Consider the following 11,516-nt stretch of genomic DNA (forward strand, 5'->3'; position numbering starts at 1 on the left):
TTAGTTTTGAATTGAATTTATTTTTTAAGCAGCACCATTAATTCTAACCTAACAAGACACTTAAACAGATTTCTCAGCTCTTCTACTGCTTTTTCTACAATGATTGGAATTTCCTTTGCAACTGTTGCCTAAAATGAAATTATACAAAAGTACAGTTAGCATTATGTAACTTGTTATCTCAAACACTATGGAACCAAGACAAAGTCCGAAGATCCGATATACATGTATCAAGGGTAAAATAATAAAGGAATACTGTAAACCAACTTTTATCCGTGTGCGAGAAATATTCGCGAGTTTCGCAACCTACTTTATCTAGCGAATATTAATAGCCGCGAACCATTTATTTCGCTTTGTATTTGTAGAGAATGTTTCCTCAGTCGCGAAATTTAATCGTCGCGGATTGCTTTCAAACTGATGAATCGCGAATAAAAGTTGACGCGAATAATAGTTGGTTTACAGTATGTGGTGGGGACTTCCAACTTAATTCAACACATCCATGGTATTCGAGATATCGGTGTTCAAGATATTGAAGTTCAACTGTATATAGTTTTTATTAAAAATAGTTTGAAAATTCTTTTTACCGTTAGCTTGTTTGTGAATATTTCCATCTCTTATAAAAATATTATACAGAAGGTTTAATGATAATTTCCTTGAAATATGCTTTAGGATTGATGATGAACATTTCACATCAAAACATAATTTTTCATCACTTCATGAAGATGAAATGACCAATGTTCACTCACCACAAGAAACTTGTTCCCACACTCAATGTTCATGATGACATCTAACCTGTCTGTTTCCCAGTCCCACCTCCACAGCTTAATTTGCTACAAAAAAATTCTAAATATCATAATTCAGGGATAGATAAGGGAAAATATGGGATGTAAAACTTACCAGTACTTTTTAACTTGGCAAAGGACAAGACTCACTAAGACCCCTTTTGGCCCCTAGTTTGGGGTGTCTCCAAGAAAAATGCAATAGTTCATGATTAAAAACCATTCGTCAACTCCGTTACAAAATGTGTGTTGATTGCAAGTTATGGTATAAACAAAGGTCACATGAAGGTCACAAATCATATCAATTTCCAAATTTTCTTATGTTTGTGCAAATTTTCATCATTTTTGAAGCACATTTTGTTTCTGAAAACACAGCATAATCTTGCCTATCTACCAATTTTATATATATCATGCATTAGCATCAGATGCATCTTTTGTATAAAAATCTCAGACTGGCAAGCTTGTGCTGAATGTTTCCCAACATGAAAAGTATCTCAAATTTGATGTAATTCCATCAGGATTGAGGAAATTTGATAAAATGTCCTACTTTGGCACCCTCTTGTAGCCCCTGTGTATGTCTTGAATAAAAGTTACATTGATGGTTTTGAAACAAGCATCATTATTAGAGTTATCTCTCTTATCAGAGTATCAATGAACCTTAAAATCTTCAAATTATGTGAGCAGTTTCCTATCTTTGATGCCCCCAGCTAAGAGCCAAAGCTTGATATTTTTAGTCAATTTAATGATGAGTGAAAATGAATTTAAATACTAACAGGGTGTAATTCATAAACAGGAAATTTGACAAAGTCCATCATTTTCTCCCAGACGATGTTTTCTGCCAGTTTATAAGGTGATTCATCTGTTAAAACTGAACTGTGGTACTGCCAATTTCCTGGCTTGGCACAAAAAAACATATAGTCCTGCAAAATTTATAAATACAAGTTATTATAAATGAACAATTTTGATGATTTAGTATGAATATTACATTACTATGCAAAACTTAAGTAATCAAAGATTACAAAGCACGGCTCAACAAGTGTAGTCCAAGTGAAGCAAAATTTCATATCAAATTATTTACTTGGGTGCATTAAACGTAACTTTCATCATAATGATTACAATGTTTTAGTTACTCATCCAAGATATATAGCACCTGAAGTCAAACTTCATGCATGTTTGATCAAGGTTAGGACTTACAATTACTTGGGAATGGACTTCCCCCTAAAACTTTTAACCTGTCCACTTATCCAGAAAATACAGATGCAGCATCCAAAACATGCGTACTAGTGAGCATCCTTAAATGCATCTGATCACACCTGCAAGTTTGGTCTCCACGTAGAACTTAAGCTACCGGTAGTTGGAAATGGAATTGATCCAAAAGATTTACCTGGTCACTCAGCTGGAAAATAGAGGTCACACGCTGCATCCAGTACAAGTCTGATAATGTCCATCCGTTGGTACACCAACCATGCAAGTTTGACTCAGGTATGTCTATAGTTACTTGGGAATGGACCTGCTCCCAAAACTTTTACTTGGTCACTCATTCAGAAAATATGTCTAATGCAGCTTCCCGAGCAAGTCTGTTGGATGCAATGTCCATGCAAGTTTGGTCCATGTAGGGCTTACAGTTACTTGAGAACATCTAAAAAGTATGAGTTAGATCCAGCATCCAAAACATAAATACATGTATATTAGTCCAGGTAAGGTTTATAAATACTTAAAATGGACCAGTTAAAAACCTTTAACCTTGAAAACAGATGCCAGGGGTATGGAGTAAGCTTTCCATGACTACCAAGGTGAGCCAAAAAATGGCATATTAAAAAGTTCATCAGTTTTACTGAAACAAGATAATCATTCATGTCACTGGAAAAATATTTACATTTAAAAACTGAAAAACACCATAGCTTTATTAAACAAGAGGCCCAAGGACCTTGAATTGCTCTTCTGATAAACTGTACAACCTATCACTTCTATTTGAAGCCTCTAAGTATCCTTTATATTTAGATAAACCCTTGAAATTCCAGTTCACATTCTGAGAACCCAAGATGATTCTAAGCCAATTAGTACCTGAGAGTTGGTCATGGTGACCTGCTTTATCACTTGTCATTCTCTGAGGACCCATTAACTAAGTTTAATGATTCTAAGCCAATTAATACCTAAAATGTTTTTTGTTTAATTATAGCCATAAAATTTTATAAGTAGGTCAAAGTGACCTACTTTTCAGTTGTTGTACTCCAAGGACCCAAGATGCATCAACTGGCAAAGTTTGATGATTCTAAGCCAATTAGTACTTGAAATATTTAATTAAAGCCATAAATTTTCAAAAGTAGGTCACAGTGACCTACTTTTCAGTTGATGTTTTTTGAGGACCCAAGATGCATCAACTTACAAAGTTTTATGATCATAGGCCTCAAAATGTCCAAATTATGCCTCTAAAATGCTTTGAAATCGAATGCCTGCAAAGTTCAAAAAGTAGGTCACTGTGACCTACTTTTTAATAAATACGTTTTATGGCCCCAAGATGCATCATCTTACAAGTTTTAATGATTCTAAACCTTTTGGTATTGGAATTAATGGCCTTAATTGTTTTGATAAAGATTAGCCATAAAATTCAAAAAGTAGGTCAAGGTGACCTATTTTTTAGTTGACGTACTTCAAGGACCCAAGATACATCAACTGACAAGGTTTGATGATCATAGGCCTTAAATTGTTCAAAATATGCCTCTAAATCATTTTAAAAAAGAATGGCCCCAAAATTTAAAAAGTAGGTCACCGTGACCTACTTTTGAGTCAACATGATATGAGGTCCTTAGATGCATCAACTGACAAGATTTGATGATCCTAGTCCTTATAGTAAGCAAAATATCAACATTTTAATAAAATGTAATTTTTGGTCAACTTTGAAGTGACCTTGAGACCACGCCCTTTGCCCCAGGGTAAATCCCCGTGCAAATTTTAATCTACAACATATCCTCATCCTTTTGTGTAAGTTTGGTGATAATCTGCCCAGTGGTTCTTGAGAAGAAGATTTTTTAGCAACCAGTACTTTTGTTTCTATTTTCCTAATTATCTCGCCTTGTTAAAGGGTCACAACCCTAGTTTTAGTATAAAAGGGAGCCCTTGGGCCAAGGATACCCTGTGACAAATTTGACAATAATTGGCCAAGGGGTTCTTGAGTTATGGCCCATATTCTAAAAAGTTTACGCACACCGCACAAATGGCCATAGCATTAGTTCTTTGAGCCTTTGGCTCAGAAGAGCTAAAAATCCTCACCCTCAAATCATCAACACCATCATCCTTTAGAGCAGAAACCATGAAAACTTCCTTGAAATTTGACCAGCCAGTTTTCTGCACAGCAGTCTCTGGACAAGTATTTAATCTTGCTATGTACTTTCTGAAATCCAGATCCTCATCTGAGGACACATCTTGCTCCTCATCCTGCTCCTCACTAGTGTCCTCTGCACAAGTTTCCTCAGATTTGCTGGAAGACTGTCCACTGCTTGTTTTCGAGGCTTTGTATTTTTCTATCACTGAGTCAATGAAGTCTTCCTGTTGTTCTCTCCTTGTCAGTTTGTGTGTTCTCTTGTCCATCCATAAAGGTATTTTCTTTTCATTTAACTCTTTGTTTGTTAAGGAGATGATTGTATTCAGGAGACCTTTCTTGTTCACTACAGCATCGACCTAAATTTTGGAAACATTGATTATTCATATACAGTTGAACTTCGGTACCTCAAACATTGATATCTCGAATACCATGTCGAAGTGATTTGGATGTCCCAACCACTTATTTTTTAAGTATTTTACCCTTGATATCTTACATCCTTGGATATCTTGAAGTTTTTTTCTTGGATCCATCTAGTTCGAGATAACAAGGTTCAACTGTACATAGGAGTTATTAATTCACTTTGCTTACCATGTAATTGTTAAAATCATCAATACATTGATTGTAGCTTTTGTTTTTACAATACTGAGATTGAACCATGGGCAACACTGCTGTCATGAGTCAGCATTCTCTTCTTAACAACTGATAAAATGTAATCTCTTGTCATCCTCTCCAAATTTAAGTCAGTGATTTCAACCACCTTTGTTTACAGTATAATGTATATTTAAGGTAACAGGTTGATTTCAATTTACAATTTGTAACCTTTTCTTGCAGATGTCTAAATATTTCTGTATAAAATTTTGTTCCCCAATTGTGGCCCCAACCCAGTCCATGGGGTCATGCAATGAACAAACTTGAATCTACAAGAGGATGGTTGCATGGTTCTCTCATGAACATGATTTTTGAATGTTTTTTTTTCTTATTTATTCCAAATTAGAAACTTTGAACACGCTTTTATTATATTTCCATGTAAAATGCTATAGCAACATATAAGCCATGATATTATTCAGAAAATTTGAGAAAATATTAACTTCAAATCTGTGTCCCAGCCCCTTTAATGGCATTGTATAAAGTACTTACCTTGTTTAAAATCAGTACTGTTGGTGTGTTTCTATGGAGATGAAGTATTTTCATCACGGTTTTACTCAGTGTATTTCTACGAAACTTGTCCTTGACATCCACCACAACTCCCACTGAAAATGTCCGAAGAATAAAAAAAATCAGCATTAACATGACTGAAAATATCAATTGGTCACAATAACATTCATGTAAAATCAAATTTAAAGAAAATCTTTATTTAAGGAATTACCAAAACTGCTTTGATATATTCATTATACATGTTTTTGTAATTTGTTATATCTACTGTATACAGGGAAATTTTCTCCCCAGTTTTATTTTTGCCCCTTTCGCCCTGGACACAAGTGGGCGAATTTAAGAAGGGGCGAATTAAAAGAAAAAAGTAGAATTTCTTAAACAAATCTGTGACTGGGAGAAATTAAAACAGGGCAAAATTGTTTGCAAGTGTGAAAGGGTGAAAATAACACAAGGCAAATATAACACGTGGCAAAAATAACCCTGTATACAGTATTTGATATTTCATTATTTTGACACTACCTGGTGACAAAATATTATTTTGTTCTCTGCATGTAAATTAAGTTTGTTAACTTATGTTGAGTATTGCTATAGATACATATCACTGCCTTTGAGGATGAAGATTAAGACAAGAGGCCCAGGGGCCACATCGCTCACCTGAGCACTGTGGCTGGGAAAAAAGCAAAAATCAGTTTAGTATTGCAATGCTTAAATGCATAAGTGGTCCCGACCTACCCCTAAAAGGGAGGGGGGGTATGATTTCAACAAAATTGAATCTACACTAACTAAGGATGCTTACACATTTTTTTTGACTAACTGTGATTTTTCCTTACAAGTTTAAACTTTCATTGTGGCCCTACCTACCCCAGAGGGTCATGATTTGATCAAACTTGAATCTACACTATCTGAGAATGCTTCCATATAAATATGACCAATCAAGACTTTGCTGTTCTTGAGAAGAAGATTTTTAAAGATTTTTTCCCCATGTATTCCTATGTAAAACTTTGATCGCCCTCTGTGGCCCCAACCTACCCCCGGGGGTCATGATTTGAACAAACTTGAATCAACACTATCTGAGGATGCTTCCATATAAATATGACCAATCAAGACTTTGCTGTTCTTAAGAAGAAGATTTTTAAAGATTTTCCCTATGTATTCCTATGTAAAACTTTGATCGCCCTCTGTGGCTCCGCCCTACCCCCGGGGGTCATGATTTGAACAAACTTGAATCAACACTATCTGAGGATGCTTCCATATAAATATGACCAATCAAGACTTTGCTGTTCTTGAGAAGAAGATTTTTAAAGATTTTCCCTATGTATTCCTATGTAAAACTTTGATCACCCACTGTGGCCCCACCCTACCCCTGGGGGTCATGATTTGAACAAACTTGAATCAACACTATCTGAGGATGCTTCCATATAAATATGACCAATCAAGACTTTGCTGTTCTTGAGAAGAAGATTTTTAAAGATTTTCCCTATGTATTCCTATGTAAAACTTTGATCGCCCTCTGTGGCTCCGCCCTACCCCCGGGGGTCATGATTTGAACAAACTTGAATCAACACTATCTGAGGATGCTTCCATATAAATATGACCAATCAAGACTTTGCTGTTCTTGAGAAGAAGATTTTTAAAGATTTTCCCTATGTATTCCTATGTAAAACTTTGATCGCCCTCTGTGGCCCCAACCTACCCCCGGGGGTCATGATTTGAACAAACTTGAATCAACACTATCTGAGGATGCTTCCGTATAAATATGACCAATCAAGACCTTGCTGTTCTTGAGAAGAAGATTTTTAAAGATTTTCCTTATGTATTCCTATGTAAAACTTTGATAGCCCACTGTGGCCCCACCCGACCCCTGGGGGTCATGATTTGAACAAACTTGAATCTACACTACCTGAGGATGCTTCCACATAAGTTTCAAACTTTCTAACACAGTGGTTCTTGAGAAGAAGATTTTTGAAAGATGCCATAAATTTTTCATGAATTCACAATTATCTCCCCTTGGAAGAAGGCGTGGCCCTTCACTTGAATAAACTTGAATCCCCTTCATCCAAGGTTGAAATTGGCCCAGTGGTTCTGGAGAAGAAGATGAAATTGTGAAAAGTTTACGACAACGACGACGACAACGGACAAATTTTGATCAGAAAAGCTCACTTGAGCCTTTGGCTCAGGTGAGCTAATAAAACTTCTTATCATCATTTAATAATTAATTTCTAGAACCTTTTTTTCTCCATTCCATCATTTACTTACACAAGTCAACATTATCAGCAGCTTTATCTGGATCCACTACAAGGGATGATGGGACACGATGTCTAAAACAGACAAATATACGGAAGTATGCAACATACAAATTATGCATTTATGCAACCAATTGATATATCTTAGACTTTCTTCATGACACCGGTCTTGAATCTTCGTAAAATGTTCCACACATTCAAAAAGGAAAGCAGACATAAAAATTAATTGTGGTTACTCACATACAAATACAGTAAAACTAGGCTATAAGGAATTCTCAGATATAACAAACTTGTTATGAATCCCGTTAAAGACTTTTCCATATATATTTATTTTATGAATATAAATAACCTTGGTTATGAAAAAGCAAAATTCAAAGTCACTGTTACTACCTTATGACTGAATTTTACTGTAATGTGTAGCAAATACCAGTGCTTTGAAGCAGTGATGACTGTTTTGAAGTAAAGAATAGTTTGATCTAAAATACTTGTATAAGTATTTCTTAAGTAATTGTACTTATTGGCCTCTTTCCTTAATTAAGTATCTCAGAAACAAGTAGTAAATTCCTTTAAACAAGCAGTTTAAGTAGAAAAAAGAAAACAGGCATCTCTTTCACAAATTTTATTTTTTTTTTTGAGAGAGAGAGACAGAGTTCAATCTAAAGAATGTCTTCTTATAATAAAAAATGTTTATGTCTACATGACATTTGCCAATATTTTTTCTGTTTGTTTTTGTTCTGTTTCCTTTTTTTTTTAAATTTGAAGTTATAAAGTACCTTTGTAGAAGAAAAAAACAAACAACATAGGAATGTTTTAATTATCAAGGCATATCAGTAAAGAAAATGCAGTTTTGAAAATTTCCAATGAGCCATAGTATTACCTTGCTTTTGTTTTAGGGTTTAAAACTCCTGGGGTATCTACAAATATCTACAAAGAATAAAAATATATCAGATAAAAGTTATTCAGTCTGACTAAGCCTCACTAAAATAAAATTTAATTCATAATTTAATCCCCCCTCCTTTTAAGTTTAAGGCCTACATCAGAGTTGTCTCTAAGACCCAGGGACCGGGAAATTTCCCCACCCATTATGACATCATCCACTGGTTATTCTGGTAGTCCCCCTCAACCCCCTCTTACGAGATGAACCCCAAACCCCTTTCAACTTGTTTAATGTTCCCTGCTATTTCAAACCTTAGGGACAACCCTGCTACAGACATATCTTTTGTAAAGTATTGCCACACTGAATAAAGTTTTGATTAATTTGGAGATCAGTATACATGCATGGAACAGAAATTCCACATACTATCTGGTATTCATCTTTTGTCAAGACTAGAAGGGTGTTTTTTCTTGTTGTATTGATCTTTGTAGATACTGGAAGGATCTGAAGTTTAAAAAAAAATAATAACAAATTATAAAAAATATATGTCTATTAAAATTAATAAAACAACACGTAAATTAATGTTCTTGCATTGATTTATTTTTACTCTCATACAATATTATCCTTGTGCTTTTTGTCTTTCCAAAACTCAAAGTAATTAATTCCTTATTTCACACATTAATATTCTGATAAGTTCCTTACCTTATGTTGTAACAATCTGTTAATAAGAGTTGACTTTCCTACATTGGGATCACCAATAATTGCCATCCGCAGAATTTTAGAATTATCCGGTTGATTTGGTGGCATTGTTATCTTCATGAGTTGTTCCTCTGTGGTTGAAAAAACATTACCAGTTTATACAATATTCTTAAGCAATTTGTACATCTTCATTTTTACTATTAATCTGATGATTTTCTTTATTCATAAACAATGAAAATATTAGAGTTGAATATTGTGGATAACTCAATAATGATAATGACACAATCCAACTCTGTATCATGATACAATGTATAAGTACAACGCAATAAAGAAAAACTCTTAAATTCCATTTTGCGGCATAAAAAAGGCATAACAATATATAATTAAGAACTATTTTTTTGTGAAACTTTTAATACATGATAAGAAACTTTAGTTTAGTCCACAATAATAAAAAGACCAAAACAAACCCAAAACAAACCAAAAAAAAAAAAACCAAGACAAAATCATAATAAAGACACTCTTTCCACATCTCTAATCCTACAAGTTGTTGTTACTCTCAATTACTTGCCTGGTGTAAAACATATTCGTCTATCTTCAGGATGAAATTCTGGAAACTTTTGAGCTGTTCCAAAATAATCTGAGTCTTTGCCATGATACACATTCTTAGTACTACACAACTGTATCTGAATTCTCTGATAATTGAGAATCAACTTTAAATGACTCCACGACAACTCTGAAAATAAAGCACATATATTTAAAATTACTCTTCAAAATGACAATTGAAAACAAGACTTGAACTAAAATCTTTGTCACAAGGGCTAAACAATGTACTTTACCATAAATTACGTATAAAAATGACAAGAAAACAACAAAGATAGTAACAAGAATAAGATTATTAAACTGACGATTACAAAATAAAAATAAATTTTCTATATACGTCGATTGGGAAAAACAGGTTGTACACCTTAGTTCGAATTTACTCCATAAAATTCTCCTTTGTGTTGTATAACAAGATTTCACGCAATAAGACATATCAAATCTAAACCTAGATGAACTGATTATTTCTCTGTTACTAGATGAACTGATTATTTCTCTGTTAAAATTTCTTGCTCCTACGTTGTGTAAAGTAGCTTACTTTTGTTCAATTTCATTGTAGACCTCATTGATATGGACGCGGCCATCTTTAAATTATAGTTAACTCGTTCATATTCCCTTCGTTGTTGCAGAATCCGATCCCGATGTTATTTTGTAAAACATATACATGTGTAGTTACATGTACAGGTGGAATTTACGGAATATGAATATTTACCATATTTAAGATAATGGCATTCGTGAAACATATCTATGGATGAAATGGAACAAAAATTATGAATTTCATGGTCCCATCCTCTTTTGGGGGCTGAGATAACAAAGGTTTAACAAAGTTAAACAGCCAGTATAACGTAAAAAAAAATTAATATCTGGGCATTAGAATTGTCATCCTTTGTGTTTGTTAATTGTTGAAATCTAAGATAATAAAGTGCTTGAGAAATCTATGCAGTTTCTCCTCTAAGTTTGCGGTTAAATCAGCGTTTCCCCTCGGACGATAGATTATACAAGTTAAGAAGAGGATTAGTGGAGATCATTTGATATGTACATTAGGTATATTTCGTAGAACGATAAATATAATTATAATAATTTCATTCGACTTATTATTTCATTTCCCAATCTTCAAAAACAGTTACATATAGAATTTACAGTGTACATGTATATCTGCGTGCACTGAATTGGGAAATAACAAGTATCATATTGTAAATTTTGAATTTACTGGGTCAATTATCAAAATTATCATGTTGTAAATTGTGTATTGACTTCCACACAGTCAATTCAAAATTCACAACATGATACAAGGGCTGTTGTATAATTAATGTAATGACAGTCTGTTGAAACATTGGATCGAAGTCTCAGTAAGCGACCAAAACTCAGAAATTTATCATTTGAAATATGTACTTATATATGTGATGTACGTGTTTTAAAAAAAAAAAATAACAACACATACTTAGGTTCATTATCCCTCCGTTCAATATGTTAAGGATATATGAACGATAGTACAGTATAAAATTTTTTGCCGAAATTTGTTCTACAAATGATTTTTTACTGTGCATATATATATATATATATATATAATTGAATTTTTTTAGTTATTGAGTATCTCAATCGTCCATTATTGTCTAACTCGAACTAAAGGAAAATGTACATATATATGTTATTACATATAGAAAATGGTAAAGACGTCTACTCAACAAATATGTATATACATGTAACGAAAATTGAAGTTTGTATTTTTTCAAGACGAAACAAATCTACAGATATACGTATTAAAGTTTGAACTAAGGTACACCAAATAAAATGAATGCAAAAAGGGGGAATGTGTTGTGATCATTTATATATTACTTCATTTTAAAATGAGA

General features: G+C 33.6%; 1 protein-coding gene across 1 annotated transcript; it reads right to left on the reverse strand.

The window, feature by feature from the left end:
* Nucleotides 1–10,248, reverse strand: LOC133175226 (GTPase Era, mitochondrial-like). The gene is made up of 11 exons (XM_061310333.1): nt 10,202–10,248; nt 9,635–9,799; nt 9,070–9,197; nt 8,794–8,871; nt 8,371–8,417; nt 7,507–7,568; nt 5,236–5,348; nt 4,047–4,454; nt 1,550–1,696; nt 744–827; nt 1–128 (listed from the first exon to the last, which is right to left on the reverse strand). The coding sequence occupies exons 1-11, from the start codon at nt 10,245–10,247 to the stop codon at nt 18–20; spliced, it is 1,389 nt and encodes a 462-aa protein (XP_061166317.1). The 5' UTR covers nt 10,248; the 3' UTR covers nt 1–17.
* Between the last annotated feature and the right edge of the window lie 1,268 nt (nt 10,249–11,516).

The sequence above is a fragment of the Saccostrea echinata genome, unplaced genomic scaffold (genome assembly GCF_033153115.1).
Source record: "Saccostrea echinata isolate AGI-Se365-2 ecotype Australia unplaced genomic scaffold, CSIRO_AGI_Sech_v1 ptg000062l, whole genome shotgun sequence".
In the NCBI taxonomy this organism is placed as follows: domain Eukaryota; kingdom Metazoa; phylum Mollusca; class Bivalvia; order Ostreida; family Ostreidae; genus Saccostrea; species Saccostrea echinata.

Excerpts from the sequence above, each read along its gene's own strand:
- LOC133175226 (XM_061310333.1), bottom strand. The coding sequence starts at position 10,247 with ATGGCCGCGTCCATATCAATGAGGTCTACAATGAAATTGAACAAAA. Across the intron at positions 8,418-8,793 it reads CAAAAGATGAATACCAGATA|ATATTTGTAGATACCCCAGG; the intron begins GTATGTGGAATT and ends TATTCTTTGTAG. Across the intron at positions 828-1,549 it reads CTGTTTATGAATTACACCCT|CAAATTAAGCTGTGGAGGTG; the intron begins GTTAGTATTTAA and ends ATTTTTTTGTAG.